Below are 25,624 nucleotides of genomic sequence, written 5' to 3'. Positions count from 1 at the left end.
CACAGAAGCTCCCCCGCCTGTATAATTTTTTTATTCATGATTATGACGTCATAGGTCACGTGGTACGGACGCCATCTTCGAAAAAGGTTACACTTCGAAATCTCCCAAACCGCTCAATGGAAAAAATTTAAACATGGCTCATTGTCAAGTACTCACCATGGGGAATAAGATATGTTGATGGTGATGTCATCGGTGCCTTAATTATGACGTCGTAATTCGACAAGTACAACGCTTGATCTGATCAAGATGAATAAAACAAAAATTCCTCTGCAACTGTTAGTCCGATGGACACGAAATTTTCAGAATATGTGCGGCGGCTCCTGTAGAATTTTTAAAATGATAATTGTAACGTCATAGGTCACGTGGTACAGACGCCATCTTGGGAAAAATCGAAAAAAGTTACACCTCTATCTCCGAAACCGCTCCATGGGAAAAATTGAAACATGGCTCATTGTCAAGCACTGCCCTTGGGGAATAAGATGTGTTAATGATGATGTCATCAGTGCCTTCGATATGATGTCATAATTCGACAAGTACAACACTTATCCAATCATTGTGAATTTTTTTTCTCAGCAACTGTTGGTCTGATGGGCACCAAATTTTCACCACAGCAGCACCTCCTCCTGTAGAATATTATAATGATAATCATGACATCATAGGTCATGTGGTACAGGCGCCATCTTGGAAAAACCGAAAAATGTTGCACCTCTATATCTCCAAAACCACTGCATGGAAAAAATGGAAACATGGCTCATTGTAAAGAACTCCATATGGGAAATAGGTGTTAACGATGACGTCATTGGTACCATAATTATGACCATAATTCGACAGGGACAACGCTTAGTCTGATCAGTTTGAAATGTATTGAGCGTGATCTATGCAACAATTATATTGGAGAATATAAACTTATGATTTAATCGCTCACATGGTCTGGCAGCCCTATTGGATCTAACAAAAAAAAATGTTCAAAAACAGAAGAGTTGGCTCGCAACAAGTTGACTGCGCAGGGTAAGTATTCTATGAATACCATCTAGTTTATTTCAGAGGATGAGTTGTTAATTTGTGAAGTAAATTTATAATAAAGTGTCCCACAAAAGGATAAATTTCGCGAACTGTTGTGCCAGAAAGTAAGAGTTCATCAATGGAGATCTTGGTGAAATTCTTTTGATCCAAGACCCTACTCCTCCCTGAACCGAATTGTGATCAGCACTTGTACTCTTTTGGGTCGGACCTGCATTCTCAACCTGACAAATGCATCACAGAAGGGATGATGAGTTTACCTTTCCTGGTGTTGTTGATACATCCTGCAGTGCTCGCGTGTGGGTTATTCCAAAAGAATACCACTCGTCCAATCCTACCCAGAACACCGGGAATCTCAAACCAAACGATTATTGACAAAATGCTCCTCTGAGTGCCTCCTTACCCTAAACATTTATCACCATTTCAGTGAAATATCTTTCATGAATCAATTCTTGTTCTCTTGTGTCCATCACACAGGAAACTGTTCCATCTGTTCCTCAGAAGAATAAAGGAGTTTTCAGCTATTTGTACAATGGCATTTATAACATCGTTCCGACCTCCTTTCTGAAGGTATGATCGCACACACATCACTCCAGAAACACACACACTTTAATCCCAGAGGATAAAAATGATACCAGGGCAGACACCCACAGCCACCTGAACATGTACACACTTCATACCAGGCTAGGACAACCACATACGCATCAACATAGCAATCCAGAAAACCTCATATGCAACCACACTCCCACCAGAACAAATATATGACTGTTGAGGAAACAAACACTTTCCAGGGTCTCCAGTTTAAAGGAATCGGAGGGGTCCGTTTGATCTGTTTCTTCTTGACTGCACCAACAACGGCCACATTTGGCCTGTACAGTGGTCGTTGCACGCTTTCTGGAAGTTTTCATTGTGCGCTTTTGTGACCTGTGGATGTCACGGTGATATGACGTAACACACTCAAACTTGGTGTGCTATGTCACGGTGTTTCAACAGACAATTCAACTCCTGCAGTAGAACCTTCGAGCAGCTCAAGGTCTGACTCAAGGTCCCCTTGACATTTGTACACAGTCTGACATCCCGCGTTTGGATGTTGTGAGGATGTTTTTCGGCAAAGAACAGATAGATTGTCATTTTCCCCAGATAGATTGTCAAATTTCAACTCGTTATTTTATCGTCCATGCGTTATTGTTTTGATTATAGTTACTTTTGGTTTGAATTTCCTGTAACTTGTAATTATTTAATCGTGTTCTGCTCCTCGTGTGTGGCCTTGTAGTTGTACCCCTGTCGGTGTTTGTTATCTTAATCGTGTTTTGCTTGGCTCTTAGTTTTTTTCCCTTCTACCCCGAACATAATACTCTGTCTAACGTTCTAAATCCCCACCTCCCCCCCCAAAAACCAAACAAACAAACAAACAAAAAAAAACATTTATTTTCCTTTCTCCACGTGTACTGTTGACTCATCCTGTATTTTCTGTCCAGGTGTGCTGTTCGCCCCGCCCCCATTAACTCCTTGCCATCCACCGTTTGCCCTTCACGTGACTCGTGGTGGTCCCTCTCGGCTCTCCCCCCGTTGGTATTTTTGTGCACATAAGGTTGTTCACGGTTCTGTTTAAATATTATTTAAATATGTATAACCTTTCCCCTTCAGTGTTTTACTCAGTGGTATTTTACAACACGCTGTTTTTCTTCCTATTTAAAAGGCTTTTCTCAATTTCCTCTCCAACTCATTCCACCTCAAAAAAAAGAAATTCAATATCTTATACGTCTCCCTCACTACATGGTCTAAATTCACATTAATTCCATCCCTCCTCCATCATTCTGAACCGGATTGCTAACTTGAAAATCACAACAAACCCAATTTGTTTTCAATGTTCGTCTTTCATTAATCATCCACTTTCTAAACTCCCCTCTTGCCCCTCCCATCCAAATCCCTCCCCTTGCTTGCACCTACACTCCTAAACTCCCCCCTTGCCCCGCCACTCTTAAACTCCCCCCCTACCCCTCCACTCCTGAACTCCCCCCTTGCCCTTCCACTCCTGAACTCCCCCCTTGCCCTTCCCCTCCTAAACTCCCCCCTCACTCCTCCCCTTCAAAACTCCCCCCCAACCCCTCCCATTCAAATCTCCCCCCATACCATTCCTCTCCAATTCTCCCTCCTCCTCAAAGCTGCCTCCTCCCCACTTCGTCTCCCTTCTATCTCATACCTCCACCCCCCCAACCTTCTTCTTTCCTCTGCCCCCCCTCAAACAACACCTCACTGTGCCTCATCCCTTCACCTTCAAACCTTTCATCCTCCTCATCCTTCCCTTTCTTGGAACTCTTCTGCAATCGCTGACACACTAACAACTGCTCTCCCTACCTCCCCCTCTCATCCTTCATCTTACCCTACTCCTCCCCTCCCCTGTCCTGTACCCGATGCTCCCCCTCTCTCTTCATTAACGGTATGGACCTCAAACATCCGGGGCCTTCGCTCAAACCTGACTGATCTCTCCATACAGGTTGCTTCTGACAATCCAGACTTGATCTGCTTAACAGAGACTTTCCTCCTTCAAGATGTCTCTGATTCCTTAATATCTCTTCCTGGTTACTCCCTCCTCCGGTATGATAGACCTGAGCCTCGGCCTGGTGGTGGGGTGGCTATCTTTATCAAAAACTCTCTTCCTCACTCTCCTTGCACTGCCCTCTCTCCTCCTCACCCCCAGGAGTACCTCTGGCTACGGCTTCCTCTCCGCTCCCACCTTTTGTTCATATGTGTTCTGTACCGTCCCCCAAACAGTGATGACTCCATCTACATTTCACTGTCTGACAACATGGACCAACTTCTATCCACTCATCCCAACTCTCTCTTCCTCATATGTGGTGACTTCAATTGTCATCATGCCACCTGGTTGGGTGTGGGTTCCTCTCTCACCAGTCTAGGCCCCTCAGCAAAGGACTTCTGTGACTCACTGGGATTGACACAATCTGTCAATTTCCCGACCCGGATCTCAGCCAATGGAGTATCTTCTCTTCTAGACTTGGTTATGACTAACTTCCCTGCTAATGTCTGCTGCTCTTCTTCTGCTCCAATCGGTTCTTCTGATCATGTGCTTGTCAAAGTGGACATCTCTCTGGCCATTCTCAGAGAGCCTCCTCAGCGTCGACGAGTCTGGCATTTCACTCAGGCCAACTGGGACGGTCTTCAAGCAGCCATCAATCGTCTGGATTGGTCTCCCATCTCCACTGCCTCTGACATCAATTCTTCCTGGGAATTCTTCCAGGGCAAACTGATCTCTCTCATGCACAGATTTATCCCATCTCGCCTTCAGTTGTCTTACCCTTCCTCCCGTCCATGGTACACTGAATCTTGTGGTGAGGCAGTTGCCCTGAAACAACTTGCCTTTGCCTCTTGGAAGGCTAATCCAACTGAAGGAAATCTCAGTTCCTTCCACCAAGCTCGGAACAAGTGTGTGTCTACCCTCAGGAGTGCCAGGAAGCACTATCTCTCCTCACTCAAGAATGAACTCTCAAACCTGTCTCCTTCCTCCAAATCCTGGTGGCGTCTGGTCAAATCCGTTTCTGGTGTTTGTTCCCCCTCCATCCCCTCCCTTACCTCAAATGGCCACACAGTTGACATCGCACGTGACAAAGCCGAATGCCTCAACTCTGTGTTTGCCTCAAAATCCTTAGTCCCAAACCCAACTCTCTCTGTTCCCACCTTTCCCAGTCGAACCAAACTGCTCCTGGACTCTGTGACCTTCTCTCCTGACAAGGTGGAGGAGTTTTTGTCAAACCTCGACTCTGATTCTGCAACTGGACCAGATGGCATCAGCCCACGGGTCCTAAAATCCTGCTCTGCCACTCTATCTCACCCTCTCTCTGTTCTTTTCACCCTATCTTTTGCTCAAGGTCATCTGCCAGCATCCTGGAAATCAGCAAACATTACCGCTTTACACAAAAAAGGTGCAAAAACAGATCCTTGCAACTACAGACCAATCAGCCTGCTCCCAATTATCAGCAAAGTCATGGAATCCATCATTGCTTCGGATATGAAATCTTTCCTCTTCTCCAATGGCTTGATCTCTGATCATCAATTTGGTTTCAGACCAGGTCACTCTACTCTGGACATGCTGCTTCTGCTGTCTCAACAATGGATGGAGGTCCTCAATGCCAAACAGGAAATCAGAGCTGTCTCCCTTGACATATCACGTGCCTTCGATACGGTCTGGCACCCAGCTCTGCTCACCAAACTCTCCTCCTATGGTATCCATGGAAATCTCCATGCATGGCTTGCGGACTTCCTCTCTGGTCGTAGTCAACGTGTGGCCCTGAATGGATTTCTCTCATCTCCCCTTCCCGTTCAGGCTGGAGTTCCCCAAGGCAGTGTGCTGGGCCCTGTGCTTTTTCTGGTCTTTGTCAATGATCTCTCCGACTCTCTGGAAAATCCTCTGTATCTCTTTGCTGATGACTCCACTCTCTGCCGCTCCATTCCTCTTCCCTCAGATCGGCAGTCTGCAGCCTCCTCACTCTCTGAAGACCTGGACAAAATCACAGACTGGTCAAACATGTGGAACATGTCTTTCAATCCTGACAAATCTCACACTCTTACTATGTCTCTCCGAAAAGATCGACTGGACAACCCTCCCATCTACTTTCTCAACAATCCTCTCCAAGAAGTTCTGTCGCTCAAGCTTTTGGGTCTCACCATCTGCCATGATCTTTCTTGGGAAAACCACATTTCCAAGCTGGCCTCCAAAGCCAGTCGCCGACTGGGCATCCTCCGTCGTGCGAAGTCCTTCCTAGGCACACCTGAGCTCCTCACCACACACAAGGCTTTCATCCGCAGCTCAATGGAATACTGTTCTCCCCTATGGGCCGGTGCTCCTGCCTCACACCTGGCTCGGCTTCACGCTGTTGAATCCAAAGCTTTCAGAATCATTGGAATCTCCCGCGATGAAGCTATCTCTGAGGGCCTTTCACTCACTCACCGCAGGCAGGTAGGTGGTCTTTCTGTCTTCTACCGACTCCTCTCCGGCCTTGCTCCCCCAGCTCTCTCTGTGCTCTGTCCCCCAAATATTCCTACAGGTCGCACAAGATCTGCCAGCCACCCTCTGATGGTTAAACTGCCGAAATCTCGGCTCTCTGCTCACCTTCACTCTTTCATTCCTCTTTTCTCCCGCCTCTGGAACAAACTCCCACACTCACTTCAATCACACTCCTCCCTCCAGGTCTTCAAAACAGCTGTTCACCACCATCTCCTATCTTCCCCCATCCAAAACCTTGATCTTTTCTACCCCCACTAATTCACCCCAGATCCACCTTGTTTGAAATTCCAACTTCTTTCCTGGAAGTCTTGGCAGGGTCCATATGTTTTATACCTCTCCCACCCCCCCCCCCTTCCCATGCCTTCCCCCCAAAGCCCTCTCCCTCCCACAGTTCTCTCGGTCTCCATGTCTCTCAGTCCCTGCTCTCAAATGTTGTGTTTGTGTCCTTCCCCCTCTCTCCCCATCTTGTCTACCGCTCCCGATGTTACTTGTTTTGTGTGTCTGTTTGTCTTTCTGTGTGATTAATGTTCGCTCTTTCACGAGCCTCGATCTTGTATACAAAAAAAAATAATAATAATAAAAAAAAAAAAATAATAGTAATAATAATAATAATAACAGAATTATTTATTTCAAAGGATGAGTTGTTCATTTGTGAAGTAAATGTATCATGAAGTATTCCACGAAAGGATAAATTTCACGAACTGTTCTGCCAGAAAGTTGAAGTTCATCACTGGAGATCTTGGTGATAATCTTTCGATCCGAGACCCTACTCCTCCCTGAACCGGACTGTGATCAGCACTTGTACTCTTTTGGGTCGGACCTGCATTCTCAACCTGACAAATACATCACAGAAGGGATTATGAGTTTACCTTTCCTGGTGTTGTTGATACATCCTGCCAGTGCTCACGTGTGGACGATTCCAAAAGAATCCAACCACTCGTCCAATCCTACCAACAACACCAGGAATCTCATACCAAACGATTATCGATAAAATGTTCCTCTGAGTGACCCTTACCCTCAAATTTATCACCATTTCAGTGAAATATCTTTCACGAATCGTCACTTCTTCTTCTCTTGCATCCATCACACAGGAAGCTGTTCCATCTGTTCCGCAGAAGAATGAAGGAGTTTTCAGCTATTTGTACAAAGGAATTCAGAACATCGTTTCAACCTCCTTTCTGAAGGTATGATCGCACACGCACATCACTCCACAAACACACACACGATAATCCTGGAGGACATAAATGATACCACGACCAGTTGGTCATGCATGTCTGTCCATGATACCAGGGCAGACATGCACGACCAACAAAGGGGTCCACACTTTTCAACAGACGAGGGCAACCACATATGTAACCATGCTTCCACCCGCACAAATCTATGACTGTTGAGGAAACGAAACACTTTTCAGGCTCTCCAGTTTAAAGGAACCGGTGGGGTGCATTTGATCCGTTACTTCCTTGTTGCACCACCAATGGCCACTTAGATCCTGTGCGGTGGTCGTTGCATACTTGCTGAAAGTTTTCATTGTGCGCATTTGCGACCTGTGGATGTCACTGCGTTATGACGTAACACACCCAAACTTGGCGCCCGATCTCATGGTGGTGCAACAAACAATTAATCTCCTGCAGTAGAACCTTTGAGCAGCTCAATGTCTGACATTCCGCGTATGGGTGTTATGAGGACGTTTTTAGGCTAAGAACAGGATTATTTATTTCAGAGGATGAGTTGTTCATTTGTGAAGTAAATTTAAAATAAAGTGTTCCAGGAAAGGATAAATTTAGCGAACTGATCTGCCAGAAAGTTAAAGTTCATCAATGGACATCTTGGTGATATTCTTTCGATCCAACACCCTACTCCTCCCTGAATCAGACTGTGATCAGCACTTGCACCCTTTTGCGTCACACCTGCATTCTCAACCTGACAAATGCATCACAGAAGGGATTATGAGTTCACCTTTCCTGGTGTAGTTGATACATCCTGCCAGTCCTCATGTGTGGATGATTCCACTTGAATACCACTCGTCCGATCCTACCCAGAACACCAGGAATCTCATACCAAACGGTTATTGATAAAATGCTCCTCTGAGTGCCCCCTCACCCTCAACAACATTTATCACCATTTCAGTAAAATATCTTTCATTAATTCTCAATTCTTGTTCTCTTGTGTCCATCACACAGGAAACTGTTCCAGCTGTTCCTCAGAAGATTATATGGGATTTCAGGTATTTGTACAATGGAATTCATCACATCGTTCCAACCTCCTTTCTGAAGGTATGATCACACACACATCACACACACATCATTCCAGAAACATGCACACTTTAATGCCACAGGATATAATTTATACCAGGACAGACACGCACACCCACCTGAGCATGTAGACACTTCATAAAAGGCCAGGACAACCACATATGCAACAACATAGAAACTCGCAGAATCACATATGTACTGTTGTGGCCAAAAATATTGGCACCCGTGCACTTCTTTCAAACAATGCACCATTTCTTTCAGAAAATTGTTGAAATTCAAAAAAAAATGGTTTCTACAAATGTACGTCTTTGGTTTGCAATGGAACAAAACAAAAATAAACATATGTCACCCACAGGGTGAACCGTATCTTGCCAATTATATGTTTGGAAAGCACTCAACAAGGGCTTCAATTTGAGGTACTACTCGATATGGTAACTGAAACTTGAAAATTTTACATTTTGGTCAAAATTGAATGACCTTCAAAATGACCTTGAAGGTCAAGGCCAATCGACACCAAAAACTAATCAACTGAGCGCCATACCACACCCTATATACCCACCAAGTTTGGAGATCATAAGATCAAAGTTACTCAAAAAATAAGGGTTTCGTAATTTGACCTTGGGGTCAATAATTTTCGACCTCCAGCGCTAACCATGAAGGTCAAGGCCGATCGCCACCAAAAACTAATCAGCTGAGCGCCGGACCATATACTAGATTCCCATGAAGTTTGGAGACGATCCGATCAAAGTTACTCAAAAAATAAGGGTTTCGTCGACCTCCATGATTGACCACAAAGTGACCTTGACCTTTGACCTTGACCTTCAAAATTTTGTGTGCTGAAGGGTATCTCTATAGGACTCTGATATGCGAAGTTACAGGAGTTTCCAATAATAACTGTGGTCTACAGAGTGATCTAAACGTGGAAAAAAAATGATTAACCACAAACAAAAAAACAAAAAAACAAAAAAACAAAAAAACAAACAAAAAAACAAACATACAAGCTGACTAATACATCTTGCAAAAACTTCGTTTTGGCAAGATAAAAAGCTGAAGATATTCCTAAATCTTAGCTTATTCCACACAAAAATCCTAAAATGGCCTGGACAATATTATTGGCACGTTTTAGAAGTTGTTAGAAATATTTGGATTTCGAGCAGGTGATTCTCCTTTACTTTGGAATTGAACTCACCTTTGGTGAGTTGCAGGTGCCTGCAATGTAAGAATCATGCATTCAACCAGTTTGAATGGAGAAAAGAAAGAAAACCAGAGAATTGTCTGAGGAGGTCAGACACAATATTGTAGCCAAGCATGGACAATCTCAAGGCTACAAGTCCATCTCCAGAGACCTTGATGTTCCTGTGTCCACCGTACGCAATGTTATCAGGAAGTTTGAGGCCCATGGCACTGCAGCCAACCTCTCTGGACGTGGCCACAAGAGAAAACTTGATCGAAGATTACAGCGAACGATTGATCGAATTATGGAGAAAGCATCTCAATCAACTGCCAAACAGATTCAAGCTGACCTTCAGACACAGAGGATATAAATTTCAACACAGTGAGTCAATTAAATCACAACACAGTATGACAATTTCAACTCGCACCATCCGTCGCCAACTTAATGAAATGGGGTTCTATGGTCGGAGACCCTTGAGGACTTCACTGCTGAGAGAGAGACAGAAGAAAGCATGACTGGAGTTTGGCAAAACACACCTGAACAAGCCAAAATCCTTCTGGGTGAATGTCCTATGGACAGATGAGACCAAATAAGAGCTTTTTGGTAAAGCACGTCATCTCTATGTTTACAGAAAACAAAATGAAGCATTCAAATAAAGGAACACCTTCCCTACAGTCAAACATGGAGGAGGTTCAGTGATGTTTTGGGGTTGCTGTGCTGCCTCTGGCACTGGGTGACTTGAATGTGTGCATGGCATCATGAAATCAAGAGATTACCAAGGCATTTTGGAGCGCAATGTTCAACCCAGTGTCAGAAATCTGGGTCTCCGTCGAAGGTCATTGGTCTTCCAGCCGGACAATGACCCCAAACACACTTCAAAAAGCACCCTGGAATGGTTCAAGACAAAATGCTGGACAGTCCTGAAGTGGCCAGCAATGAGTCCAGATCTAAATCCCATTGAACACCTGTGGGGAGATCTGAAAACAGCAGTTGGGAGAAGGCACCTTTCAAATCTGGCAAAACAGGAGCAGTTTGCACAAGAAGAGTGGGTCAAACTGCCAGTAGCGAGGTGTAGAAACTCATTAATGGCTATAGGAAGCGCTTGACTGCAGTTATTTTGTCCAAAGGCTGTGCTACCAAATATTAAGGATAGGGTGTCAATAATTTTATCAACAGCATTTCTTTTTATTTTATGACTTCAAAGGATATATTAAGTTCTGAATGAAAAACAATGGTTCTGTAAAATTAACAGTGAAATAGAGAATTGTGGAGGCCAAATACTTTTGTCCATTTGAACTTAGTTTTTGAGAAAATTGTGAGTTATTTGAAAAAGGTGCGAGGGTGCCAAAATTTTTGGCTTCGGCTGTAACCTCACACCATCCAGAACATATCCCTGATTGTTGAGGGATCACTGATCATTTGTGGCCACTTTGGTGAAATATCTTTCGTTAATTCTCATTTCTTCTTCTCTTGTGTCCATCACACAGGAAACTGTTCCATCTGTTCCTCAGAAGATTATAGGGGTTTTCAGGTATTTGTACAATGGAATTCATAACATCGTTCCAACCTCCTTTCTGAAGGTATGATCACACACACATCATTCCAGAAACATGCACACTTTAATGCCACAGGATATAATTTATACCAGGACAGACACGCACACCCACCTGAGCATGTAGACACTTCGTAAAAGGCCAGGACAACCACATACGCAACAACATAGCAACTCGCAGAATCACATATGTACTGTTGTGGCCAAAAATATTGGCACCCTTGCACTGCTTTCAAACAATGCACCATTTCTTTCAGAAAATTGTTGAAATTAAAAAAAAATTGGTTTCCACAAATGTATGTCTTTGGTTTGCAATGGAACAAAACAAAAAAAAGCTAAAGATATTCCTAAATCTTAGCTTATTCCACACAAAAATCCTAAAATGGCCTGGACAATATTTTTGGCACGTTTTAGAAGTTGTTAGAAATAATTGGATTTCAAGCAGGTGATTCTCCTTTACTTTGGAATTGAACTCACCTTTGGTGAGTTGCAGGTGCCTGCAATGTAAGAATCACGCATTCAACCAGTTTGAATGGAGAAAAGAAAGAAAACCAGAGAATTGTCTGAGGAGGTCAGACACAATATTGTAGCCAAGCATGGACAATCTCAAGGCTACAAGTCCATCTCCAGAGATCTTGATGTTCCTGTGTCCACCGTACGCAATGTTATCAGGAAGTTTGAGGCCCATGGCACTGCAGCCAACCTCTCTGGACGTGGCCACAAGAGAAAACTTGATCGAAGATTACAGCGAACGATTGATCGAATTATGGAGAAAGCATATCAATCAACTGCCAAACAGATTCAAGCTGACCTTCAGACACAGAGGATATAAATTTCAACACAGTGAGTCAATTAAATCACAACACAGTATGACAATTTCAACTCGCACCATCCGTCGCCAACTTAATGAAATGGGGTTCTATGGTCGGAGACCCTTGAGGACTTCACTGCTGAGAGAGAGACAGAAGAAAGCATGACTGGAGTTTGGCAAAACACACCTGAACAAGCCAAAATCCTTCTGGGTGAATGTCCTCTGGACAGATGAGACCAAATAAGAGCTTTTTGGTAAAGCACGTCATCTCTATGTTTACAGAAAACAAAATGAAGCATTCAAATAAAGGAACACCTTCCCTACAGTCAAACATGGAGGAGGTTCAGTGATGTTTTGGGGTTGCTGTGCTGCCTCTGGCACTGGGTGACTTGAATGTGTGCATGGCATCATGAAATCAAGAGATTACCAAGGCATTTTGGAGCGCAATGTTCAACCCAGTGTCAGAAATCTGGGTCTCCGTCGAAGGTCATTGGTCTTCCAGCAGGACAATGACCCCAAACACACTTCAAAAAGCACCCTGGAATGGTTCAAGACAAAATGCTGAACAGTTCTGAAGTGGCCAGCAATGAGTCCAGATCTAAATCCCATTGAACACCTGTGGGGAGATCTGAAAACAGCAGTTGGGAGAAGGCACCTTTCAAATCTGGCAAAACCGGAGCAGTTTGCACAAGAAGAGTGGGTCAAACTGCCAGTAGCGAGGTGTAGAAACTCATTAATGGCTATAGGAAGCGCTTGACTGCAGTTATTTTGTCCAAAGGCTGTGCTACCAAATATTAAGGATAGGGTGTCAATAATTTTATCAACAGCATTTCTTTTTATTTTATGACTTCAAAGGATATATTAAGTTCTGAATGAAAAACAATGGTTCTGTAAAATTAACAGTGAAATAGAGAATTGTGGAGGCCAAATACTTTTGTCCATTTGAACTTAGTTTTTGAGAAAATTGTGAGTTATTTGAAAAAGGTGCGAGGGTGCCAAAATTTTTGGCTTCGGCTGTAACCTCACACCATCCAGAACATATCCCTGATTGTTGAGGGATCACTGATCATTTGTGGCCACTTTGGTGAAATATCTTTCGTTAATTCTCATTTCTTCTTCTCTTGTGTCCATCACACAGGAAACTGTTCCATCTGTTCCTCAGAAGATTATAGGGGTTTTCAGGTATTTGTACAATGGAATTCATAACATCGTTCCAACCTCCTTTCTGAAGGTATGATCACACACACATCATTCCAGAAACATGCACACTTTAATGCCACAGGATATAATTTATACCAGGACAGACATGCACACCCACCTGAGCATGTAGACACTTCGTAAAAGGCCAGGACAACCACATACGCAACAACATAGCAACTCGCAGAATCACATATGTACTGTTGTGGCCAAAAATATTGGCACCCTTGCACTGCTTTCAAACAATGCACCATTTCTTTCAGAAAATTGTTGAAATTAAAAAAAAATTGGTTTCCACAAATGTATGTCTTTGGTTTGCAATGGAACAAAACAAAAAAAAGCTAAAGATATTCCTAAATCTTAGCTTATTCCACACAAAAATCCTAAAATGGCCTGGACAATATTTTTGGCACGTTTTAGAAGTTGTTAGAAATAATTGGATTTCAAGCAGGTGATTCTCCTTTACTTTGGAATTGAACTCACCTTTGGTGAGTTGCAGGTGCCTGCAATGTAAGAATCACGCATTCAACCAGTTTGAATGGAGAAAAGAAAGAAAACCAGAGAATTGTCTGAGGAGGTCAGACACAATATTGTAGCCAAGCATGGACAATCTCAAGGCTACAAGTCCATCTCCAGAGATCTTGATGTTCCTGTGTCCACCGTACGCAATGTTATCAGGAAGTTTGAGGCCCATGGCACTGCAGCCAACCTCTCTGGACGTGGCCACAAGAGAAAACTTGATCGAAGATTACAGCGTACGATTGATCGAATTATGGAGAAAGCATATCAATCAACTGCCAAACAGATTCAAGCTGACCTTCAGACACAGAGGATATAAATTTCAACACAGTGAGTCAATTAAATCACAACACAGTATGACAATTTCAACTCGCACCATCCGTCGCCAACTTAATGAAATGGGGTTCTATGGTCGGAGACCCTTGAGGACTTCACTGCTGAGAGAGAGACAGAAGAAAGCATGACTGGAGTTTGGCAAAACACACCTGAACAAGCCAAAATCCTTCTGGGTGAATGTCCTCTGGACAGATGAGACCAAATAAGAGCTTTTTGGTAAAGCACGTCATCTCTATGTTTACAGAAAACAAAATGAAGCATTCAAATAAAGGAACACCTTCCCTACAGTCAAACATGGAGGAGGTTCAGTGATGTTTTGGGGTTGCTGTGCTGCCTCTGGCACTGGGTGACTTGAATGTGTGCATGGCATCATGAAATCAAGAGATTACCAAGGCATTTTGGAGCGCAATGTTCAACCCAGTGTCAGAAATCTGGGTCTCCGTCGAAGGTCATTGGTCTTCCAGCAGGACAATGACCCCAAACACACTTCAAAAAGCACCCTGGAATGGTTCAAGACAAAATGCTGAACAGTTCTGAAGTGGCCAGCAATGAGTCCAGATCTAAATCCCATTGAACACCTGTGGGGAGATCTGAAAACAGCAGTTGGGAGAAGGCACCTTTCAAATCTGGCAAAACCGGAGCAGTTTGCACAAGAAGAGTGGGTCAAACTGCCAGTAGCGAGGTGTAGAAACTCATTAATGGCTATAGGAAGCGCTTGACTGCAGTTATTTTGTTCAAAGGCTGTGCTACCAAATATTAAGGATAGGGTGTCAATAATTTTATCAACAGCATTTCTTTTTATTTTATGACTTCAAAGGATATATTAAGTTCTGAATGAAAAACAATGGTTCTGTAAAATTAACAGTGAAATAGAGAATTGTGGAGGCCAAATACTTTTGTCCATTTGAACTTAGTTTTTGAGAAAATTGTGAGTTATTTGAAAAAGGTGCGAGGGTGCCAAAATTTTTGGCTTCGGCTGTAACCTCACACCATCCAGAACATATCCCTGATTGTTGAGGGATCACTGATCATTTGTGGCCACTTTGGTGAAATATCTTTCGTTAATTCTCATTTCTTCTTCTCTTGTGTCCATCACACAGGAAACTGTTCCATCTGTTCCTCAGAAGATTATAGGGGTTTTCAGGTATTTGTACAATGGAATTCATAACATCGTTCCAACCTCCTTTCTGAAGGTATGATCACACACACATCATTCCAGAAACATGCACACTTTAATGCCACAGGATATAATTTATACCAGGACAGACATGCACACCCACCTGAGCATGTAGACACTTCATAAAAGGCCAGGACAACCACATACGCAACAACATAGCAACTCGCAAAATCACATATGTACTGTTGTGGCCAAAAATAATTGGCACCCTTGCACTGCTTTCAAACAATGCACCATTTCTTTCAGAAAATTGTTGAAATTAAAAAAAAAATTGGTTTCCACAAATGTATGTCTTTGGTTTGCAGTGGAACAAAACAAAAAAAAGCTGAAGATATTCGGAAATCTTAGCTTATTCCACACAAAAATCCTAAAATGGCCTGGACAATATTTTTGGCACGTTTTAGAAGTTGTTAGAAATAATTGGATTTCAAGCAGGTGATTCTCCTTTACTTTGGAATTGAACTCACCTTTGGTGAGTTGCAGGTGCCTGCAATGTAAGAATCATGCATTCAACCAGTTTGAATGGAGAAAAGAAAGAAAACCAGAGAATTGTCTGAGGAGGTCAGACACAATATTGTAGCCAAGCATGGACAATCTCAAGGCTACAAGTCCATCTCCAGAGACCTTGATGTTCCTGTGTCCACCGTACGCAATGTTATCAGGAAGTTTGAGGCCCATGGCACTGCAGCCAACCTCTCTGGATGTGGCCACAAGAGAAAACTTGATCGAAGATTACAGCGAACGATTGATCGAATTATGGAGAAAGCATCTCAATCAACTGCCAAACAGATTCAAACTGACCTTCAGACACAGAGGATATAAATTTCAACACAGTGAGTCAATTAAATCACAACACAGTATGACAATTTCAACTCGCACCATCCGTCGCCAACTTAATGAAATGGGGTTCTATGGTCGAAGACCCTTGAGGACTTCACTGCTGAGAGAGAGACAGAAGAAAGCATGACTGGAGTTTGGCAAAACACACCTGAACAAGCCAAAATCCTTCTGGGTGAATGTCCTATGGACAGATGAGACCAAATAAGAGCTTTTTGGTAAAGCACGTCATCTCTATGTTTACAGAAAACAAAATGAAGCATTCAAATAAAGGAACACCTTCCCTACAGTCAAACATGGAGGAGGTTCAGTGATGTTTTGGGGTTGCTGTGCTGCCTCTGGCACTGGGTGACTTGAATGTGTGCATGGCATCATGAAATCAAGAGATTACCAAGGCATTTTGGAGCGCAATGTTCAACCCAGTGTCAGAAATCTGGGTCTCCGTCGAAGGTCATTGGTCTTCCAGCAGGACAATGACCCCAAACACACTTCAAAAAGCACCCTGGAATCGTTCAAGACAAAATGCTGGACTGTTCTGAAGTGGCCAGCAATGAGTCCAGATCTAAATCCCATTGAACACTTGTGGGGAGATCTGAAAACAGCAGTTGGGAGAAGGCACCTTTCAAATCTGGCAAAACAGGAGCAGTTTGCACAAGAAGAGTGGGCCAAACTACCAGTAGAGAGGTGTAGGAAGCTCATTCATGGATATAGGAAGTGCTTGACTGCAGTTATTTTGTCCAAAGGCTGTGCTACCAAATATTAAGTAGAGGGTGTCAATAATTTTATCAACAGCATTTCTTTTTATTTTATGATTTCAAAGGATATATTAAGTTCTGAATGAAAAACAATGGTTTTGTAAAATTAACAGTGAAATAGAGGATTGTGGAGGCCAAATACTTTTGTCCATTTGAACTTAGTTTTCGAGAAAATTGTGAGTTCTTTGAAAAAAAGTGCAAGGGTGCCAATATTTTTGGCTTCGGCTGTAACCTCACACCATCCAGAACCTATCCCTGACTGTTGAGGGATCACTGATCATTTGTGGCCACTTTGGTGAAATATCTTTCGTTAATTCTCAATTATTGTTTTCTTCTGTCCATCACACAGAAGGTTGTGTCTGTGGAGCCCCAAGACATTTCCAGGTCTTTGTGTGAAACAATCTGTAACATCGTTCCGTCCTCCTTTCTGAAGGTATGTTCGCATATATGTCACTCCAGAAACACACGTTTTAATGCCGGGGAATATAACTTATACCAGGGCAGACATGCTCGTCCAACAAAGTGTTTCCACGCTTTCCAAAAGACGAGGGCAGCCACATATGTAACCACGCTTCCACCCGCACAAATCTATGACTGTTGAGGAAATGAAACACTTTCAGGCTTTTCAGTTTAAAGGAATCGGAGGGGCCGTTTGATCCGTTACTTCTTGACTGCGCCACCAATGGCCACTTCGATCTTGTGCAGTGTTCATTGCACACTTCCTAAAAGTTTTCACTGTGCGCATTTGTTACCTGTGGACATCACGGCGTTTTGATGTAACACACTTAAATTTGGCATTCTATTTATCTCAAGGTGGTTCAATAGTCAATAATTAATCTCCTGCGATTTGGGTGTTGCGAGGACTCCATCTCCATCCCGAGTTTGGGTGTTGTGAAGACGTTACTCGGCTAAGAACATATTTATATATCTCAGAGGATGAGTTGTTCATTTATGAAGTAAATTTACAATAAAATGTTCAAATAAAGGTTACATTTAGTGATCCGATCTGCCAGGAACTTAATTTTCACGAATTGAGATTTTGGTGATGATTTTTCGATCCAAAACCCCACTCCCTGAACCAGACTTATCAGCACTTGTAGCCTTTTGGGTCGGACCTGCATTCTCAACCTGACAAATGCATCACAGAAGGGATTATGAATTTACCTTTCCTGGTGTTGTTGATACATCCTGTCAGTGCTCACGTGTGGATGATTCCAATAAGCATATCACTCGTCCAATCCGACCCAGAACACCACTAATCTCATACCAAACGAATATCGACAAAATGCTCCTCTGAGTGCCCCCTCACCCTCAACACTGATCACGATTTCAGTGAAATATCTGATTAATTCTCAATTCTTCTCTTGTGTCCATCACACAGGAAACTGTTCCATCTGTTCCTCGGAAGATTATAGGGGTTTTCAAGTATTTGTACAATGGAATTCATAACATCGTTCCGACCTCCTTTCTGAAGGTATGGTCACACACATCATTCCAGAAACACACACACTTTAATCCCAGAGGATATAAATACCACCATGACATACATGCAGAGCCAACTGAACATGTACACACTTCATAACAGGCCAGGACAACCACATACGCAGTGACATAGCCACTCGCAAAACCACATCTGTAACCACACACACCATGCAGAATATATCCCTGACTGTTGAGAGATAACTGATCATCTGTGGCCACTTTGTTGAAATATTTCATTAATTCTCAATTATTGTTTTCTTCTGTCCATCACACATTTTTTCATGTCCCTTTTCATGTCTCTCAGAAGTCCGAAGTTAACATCCTTCCGACCTCCTTTCTGAAGGTATGATCGCAAACACATCACTCAAACACACGCTTTAATCCCAGAGGGGACCTGACTTAACACACTCAAACATGGCGTCCTAGCTCAAGAGGGTTGAACGCACGGTTAGTTTCCTGCAGTAGAACCACCAAGCAACTCATGGGCCGAAATTACATGTGTGGGTTTTGCGAGATTGTGTGATGTCTAGAACAGGTTTACTTATTTCAGTGGATGAGTTGTTCATTTCTGAAGTAAATTAAAATTAAAATGTTCCCCCAGAGGTTAAATTTAGCAATCTGATCTGCCCGAAATTTATGGAGATCTTGGTGATGATTATTAGATCCAAGACCAGACTCGTCACCGGGGTGGTCCCTCATCATCACTTGTACCATTTAGAGTCAAACCTGCATTCTCAACCTCTTATAACGAAACAGAAGTAAAGCAGCAGAGGTTGTGAGTGCAGAGGACAATGTAAAAGATACAGGTGATGTGATGAAGATGGCTAATGGACATCAAAAGGCAAATTCGGAAAAGTATCACCGCTCAAAAAGAGCTTGAGCGAATGTAGAAAAATAAATGTTTTCCCGGTGTTACCAGTGTTGCTTCGTTTGGGTTGAAGTCGTGTGAACGGAAATGGACAGTTTGTGTCAATCACTTTGACGAGTATGGGTTAGTTTGGGTTGAAATGACGATTACGAGTATTGGTTAGTTTGGGTTAAAATCACTTTGACAGGTGTTATTAATTATAATAACTAGAACTGCCACTTTGTAACTGTTGGCAGTGATGGTCCGGTGCAAAGACGTCCCACTTTGATCAGACACGTGACCAATGAAATCCTCTTAAAAAAAAAAAAAACTCGATTCAGAATTTGATTTAAAAAATGAAATTTAAAGGAATTCAAACAATACTCAGATTCAAAATAATTTTTAATAATGGCTGCCAGAAATGCAACCGCCGATGTTTAAATTACCAAACTGTATTCCAAAATACTCGTTACTAATGTGTGTGAAGTTTCACATCATTCTTTTAAGCCGTACTGGAGTGTGAAAATAATTATTATTCTTCATCATAAAGGTTTCTTCTTCTTCACATATATATAATATTCTGGCTGCCAGACCATGTGATCTATCACATTTAAATTTTGTAAAGTTTGACTTCAACAGCATAAGCCGTTTCATGGAAAGTTATTTATTTATTTTACTTTGATCCAATATGGCTGCCCAACCACATGGCCTTTGAGATAAAAAAAAATGTCCGCCGCCTAGCATTGGGAAGGAGTTCATGTGTGTGATGTTTTGTGTTGATCGGATAAGGTTCGTTTTTTTTATCCAATATGGCTGACAAACAATGTGACCTATGACTTGATCGTTTTCAACATATATTTCCCAAGGCTGTTAGATCATATGTGTGGCGTTTCACATCGATCTAGTGAGCCGTTTTGGAGAAAGTTTGTATTTTCAAGCCAATATGGCTGCCGAATCATGCGACCAATGACATCATCAATACGAGAACGGCACTCAGTGGAGGGCATACCTCCGCCTGGTTGGCCATATCAATCAATGGTGAAGAATCCCTTAAAAAATTCTGCAAGCTGGATCGGATCTGGATCTTCACCAAAATTGAATCGATTCTTCTTTGTCTCACACAAACAACCTGTTCAACAAGTTTCGTCCAAATCCATCCATAAACTTTTGAGATATCCTGCTATGCATCGTTTTTGGCCCTATCTCCCAATGGTGAAGAATCACTTGAAAAAAATAAATAATTATCATATCCGAATCCATATTCAGATCTTCACCAAAATCCAATTGAATCGATCTTGTCAGACACCCAACCAATCCACAAAGTTTCGTCCAAATCCGTCCATAACTTTTTGAGATATCCAACTAAGGAATTGTTTAGGGCCCTATCTCCCAAAGGTGAAGAATCACTTAAAAATTCTAATAGCCGGATCCAAATCCGGATCTTCACCAAAATCTAATCATTTCGTCCTTGTCACATACGCTACATCTCTGACATATTTCGTCCGAATCCGTCCACAACTTTTCGAGATATTTTGTTCACAGACAAAAGGACAGACAAACAGACAGGGGTGAAAACATAACCTCCATCCACCTTTGGTGGCGGGGGTAATAATTCTCCCATACAATTTTTGCCTAGATTACGCTCAATACATTTCAAACTGATTGGATTAAGCATTGTACTTATGACCGGATTAAGTGTTGTATATGAAGGCACCGATGTCATGATCAACATATATTTTACTCCTCATGGGGAGTTCTTGACGATGTGTCAATTTTCAATTTTTTTCATGGAGCGTTTTCAGAGATACAGAGGTGCAAAGTTATTTTTATTTTATTTTTTTCCAAAATGGCACCCGCACCTCGTGACCTATTATATCATTCTTATCATTTAAAAAAAATCTACTGCATTAGGTGCTCCTTTGGTGAAAATTCCGTGGCAATCGCTCAAGCGGGTTGCAGAGAAAATGAATTTAAAAGAAAATAAACGTGCAAAAACGGGAGAATAAAAAATATTAATAAACTTAACAAAAACAATTAGGTTCCAGTGTTCTGTCATTGTGTTAATTGAAACTGTCATTCTGGTGTTTCACAGGCAGGTTGTTTCATCAATGTATGTGTCGTCCTTCGGATGTCGGTAAACCTGGTCATCCCGTTTGTCGGCATTAGTTAATGGACATTAAATATCCCATGGTGTCATTCGCGAAGAGTTGGCAACCTATCACTGGCACCATGAACAAATTACAAATTTCTTATACAACTATTGCTGGGAAGGTAATGGCAAACCACCCAGTATAACCTTTACAAAAAAACTGCTTACATTTTTATATATATATATATATATATATATATATATATATATATATATATATATATATATATATATATATATATATATATATACAGATATATATATAGATATATATATAGATATACACAGATATATATATAGATATATACAGATATATATATATAGATATATATAGATATATACAGATATATATAGATATATAGATATATAGATGTGTGTAAATGTGCATGTATTTGTATCATGTATAAGGGTAAGTGGGATCCATAGCTATAAATGTATGAAGGATTTAATAATGCTTTGTCTAAATGCGTTGTGGGACTAAAACATTTTTCCTAAACTCAGTTTTCTGACTTTTTTTTTTAGATCGAACCTGACACCTGCCCATGGGAGCCCTCCATATGGAGCTCCCCAAAGTGCGCTCCAACACATTGGTTGACCCCAGCAACTGAGATCCCTGGAAATGAAACCACATGTCTGGATGATATGGATGTTCACCGTAAGTTGATTTTGATGCTGAATGTAAAATATGTTGAGAGAACAAGAAAATAGTAGTGATTCGTAAGTTGGGTGGACTGTTTCATTGCATTACCTTTTGTAATAATTTCTTCATTGCAGATATAACAACAGGTTGAGAATTACTTGTATAACTGTGATTTTTGTGATTTTAAATGATATTTGGCCTCGTTTTATTTTCACACTGAAATGTTGGAATCATAATTGATTATGATTTATTGATTAGGAACGGCTGATCTGCGTTTGTTTTGCTTAATTTGATTTCAAAGTCATCCAAGTAAAATTTTCTCTTTCTTTTGCTCATTGCAAACCCAAACCCTTCAGAATGTCTGGACTTCATTTCAAGGGAAGATCAGGAAGAAGAGATGGTGGAGATGAACATCTACGAAATCATCTTTCAAGTTGTGTACAATTCTTTGGCAATTCGCTGGATTCTTTTCTGTTTTACAAAGTGGATAAAGAGGCTGAAAAAGATGTACACCAATAAAATGCACCACAAAAAGAGGAAGAGGCGATGCACTTGCAAGCTTGAAAGCAAAGGACCAACCCTATGGCCAAGTTCCTGGGGTAAGGTGCTGCAGGATATGTGGGCAAGAAGCTGACCCAATCATGGAGCGTTACCATGATGCTCCCCTACAACGAGCAATCCTACAACGACAACGACACCCACACCCTACAACAATGACATGATGCTCCCCTACAACGAGCTGACCCAGTCATGGTGCTTTACCTCAATCTTGAGAGGGGTTGGATGACGTGATGCTTCCCTACAACGAGCTGCACAGAAACTTGCGGCAATGTTCCAGGCAGCCATGGTAGCCAATCCGCAAATGTAATAATACAAATGTAACTAATACATACAAATGTAACTAATACATACAAATGTAACTAATACATACAAATGTGATGAATACATACAAATGTAACTAATACACACAAATGTAACAGTAATATATAAATATCATCGCAGTAATTTGTGTGGTTATTATGACATTAATACATACAAATGTAACAGTAATACATACAAATGTAACTGTAATCTATCTATAATTCCAGTAATCTCTGTCTGTACGTTTGTACGTTTGTCTGTGACCGCTGTTTCTCGACAACCACGGGTCCGATATACTTTTAACTTGCCAGGTATATTGCTGGGGACCCGAGGATGTGCCTTTTCAAGGTTTCATATTAATCGGACAATTACTTACCGAGCTATGTCCAAAAAACGATTCAACCAATCAGAGAGCAGCGAACGATCGCGTGTGCCGAACGTGGCGGGCACACTCTGCCTCGGATGGCACATTTGAGAGCGTATTCATTTATTTCACGTTTGCAAACTATGTTGGCGTTAAACTATGTTTTACAACTAATAAAAACGAATTTGCGATTCATTCGCTTTCCTGCGCGTTTGTGCACGCGATGGCGATTTCTTTACCAAACTCCGGAAGCCGTTCGCTTTGGACCAAACCATTGCATGTAAATAGAGGGGGGGGATTGTCACCACTCGCAAGCCGTTCGCTTTGGACCAAACCATTTCATGTAAATAGAGGGGGGGGATATAATTTTAGATATAGATATAGTACGGGCATGCCCTAGTACATACAAATGTCACAGTCATTAAATTTGGCCCACATACCAAGTATGACCCGGGGATTGTCCGAAGGGTATTTTAAGTGCTCCAATGGAACGGTTGATAAGGAACAGCTGGCTTCGCAAGTGACAAGTAATTCGGACTTGTGAAGATCAGGCATTCGAAGATGAGCACTTGGAGTTCACTCGTCCTGTCGTTGCTTTAATCATTGTAATCCTCCACAATCGTAATCCACAATCATTGAAATTGTAATCTATTGTAAATAACCCTGTATGTTTAAGGACTTTTAATAAACTGTAATCACTGTCCTTCAATAAACATTGTAAACAGTACCTGGTGTCATCGTTTTTTAATATTATTTAAGCATATTTTATGAAACTGTAACCATGTGCATTCATGGTCGCAGACATTTTTTTTAACTTTAAAAATTTTCCCCTATGCATCAGGAAATGCCGGGAACAAATCCCTCTCTTCCTCAATGAAACAATTCCCTGACATTTGCGGTGTCGACATTCGTGGGATTTTCCCCTATGAATCAGGAAATGCCGGGAACAAATCCCTCTCTTCCTCATTGAAACAATGCCCTGACATTTGCAGTGTCGACATTCGTGGGATTTTCCCCTATGAATCGGGAACCGCAGTTACCTATCCCTCGTTCCCCCCATTAAAACAATGCCCCGACATTTGCGGTGTCGACATTCATGGGATTTTCCGCGAATCAGGATCTGCAGAGAACCTGTGACCCACCCCCCTTTTCCCACTGAAACAATGCCCCCACATTTGTGAATTCGACATTTGCAGCATTTTCCAGGAACGTATCCACCACTAATGTCGGGGCCTGACTTTATATAAACTACAACGGCACTTGGAAGAGCACATACCTCTACCAGGCGGAACAGTTTATACTTTGTATGCCATTGACAGGCCGCATCTGGATCCCGATCTGAACCAAAATCCAATCACCTTTTTCTTGTCACCTAACCAACTCATCCAATAAGTTATCATAATCTGTCCATATATTTTTGAAAAATCATGCTGTATATCGTTTTTGGCCCCATCTCTCAATGGTGAATAATCAAATAAAAATGAAAAAGCTCTTGTGGCCGGATTCGGATCTTTATGGGAGATAGGGCCAAAAACGATACATAGCAGGATATCTCAAAAAGTTATGGACGGATTTGGACGAAACGTGGTTAACAGGTTGGGTGTGTGACAAAGACCGAAGGAGAAATCAAAAGGATCTGAATCAAATTCAAATTCAAATGGAGAATTCAAAGGATCTGAATTTAGATTCGGATACGAGAATTATTTAAAACTAGCCGAAACCCGTGGAACATCCACGGAAGGGAGGATGTGGTGTATGGATAGAGTGTACCACTATGGATGGCATAGGGGATTTGCTTGTCCGAGTAAGAGTTAGGAAGAAAGATGAGAATGAAGAGTGCGTATATGAACAACGTATTTATTGCAATCTACTTAAATGACAACGCTACGATATACTTTTGAAAAATGAATGGATTCATAATAGGAATCCGCATAGCACTGGCGCAGTGGTATGTGTCAATGGAAAGGAACAGCAGTAGAACCATAGACTTTTAAAAAATGAACGGATTAGTAAATCGACTGGAACAGATTTTTCGAGTATGGCTGTACGTGATAAACAAAGAGCGCGGTTGGAAGAAATTATGGTAAACCCACCTGATGAGGTTAGCGTACACCACGATCGATGACACCGGCACAAATGCATGCTCAGGATTGTCCACTCAGTGGACGGCTTGCTGTCGCCTTCGACTGTGCAATCAGCGGACGGCTTGCTTCGCCTTTACCCAGCAGACGCCAATAAGATGGCGTCGTATCGGCAGTTAATCGGATGCTTTTGGGCCCCAACGTCGGCTAATTCAGATTTTTCGAGTATGGCTGTACGTGATAAACAAAGAGCGCGGTTCGTAGATCGTAAATCCATTAGTGCCGTGGGCATCGGGTCACTGGGTGCGGCGTAAAAGGGATTACAAAGTCGAGTCCTTACGCTATTATTATATAGATTGTAAGTGATTCTTCACCATTGAGAGATCGGGTGAAAAGCGACAAACAACGTGATATTTGAAAAAGTTATGGACGAGTTATGACTAAACTTGGGATGAGTTGATTCGGTGACAAAAAAGCCGATTCGATTTTGGTTCAGGTCCGAATCCAAATCCGGCCTTTCAGTGGGATACAAAACGTACCTGGCGGA

The 25,624-nt window shown here is 42.0% G+C and overlaps 1 protein-coding gene across 1 annotated transcript in view; it reads left to right on the top strand.

Moving 5' to 3' along the window:
* Positions 1-21,985, top strand: part of LOC137419339 (uncharacterized) — a 30,148-nt gene extending 8,163 nt beyond the window's left edge. Inside the window, exons 3-7 of the mRNA XM_078783933.1 lie at positions 14,985-15,077; positions 17,003-17,086; positions 18,035-18,127; positions 18,440-18,478; positions 21,654-21,985. Coding sequence (XP_078640059.1) covers positions 14,985-15,077; positions 17,003-17,086; positions 18,035-18,127; positions 18,440-18,478; positions 21,654-21,839 — 495 coding nt within the window. The 3' untranslated portion in view covers positions 21,840-21,985. The remainder of the gene's footprint in view (positions 1-14,984; positions 15,078-17,002; positions 17,087-18,034; positions 18,128-18,439; positions 18,479-21,653) is intronic.
* Positions 21,986-25,624: the final 3,639 nt, after the last annotated feature.

Source organism: Myxine glutinosa, chromosome 8, assembly GCF_964187855.1.
Source record: "Myxine glutinosa chromosome 8, kmMyxGlut1.1, whole genome shotgun sequence".
In the NCBI taxonomy this organism is placed as follows: domain Eukaryota; kingdom Metazoa; phylum Chordata; class Myxini; order Myxiniformes; family Myxinidae; genus Myxine; species Myxine glutinosa.
Note: the sequence above shows the minus strand (reverse complement) of the source record. Positions and strands in the feature narration are given on the sequence as shown.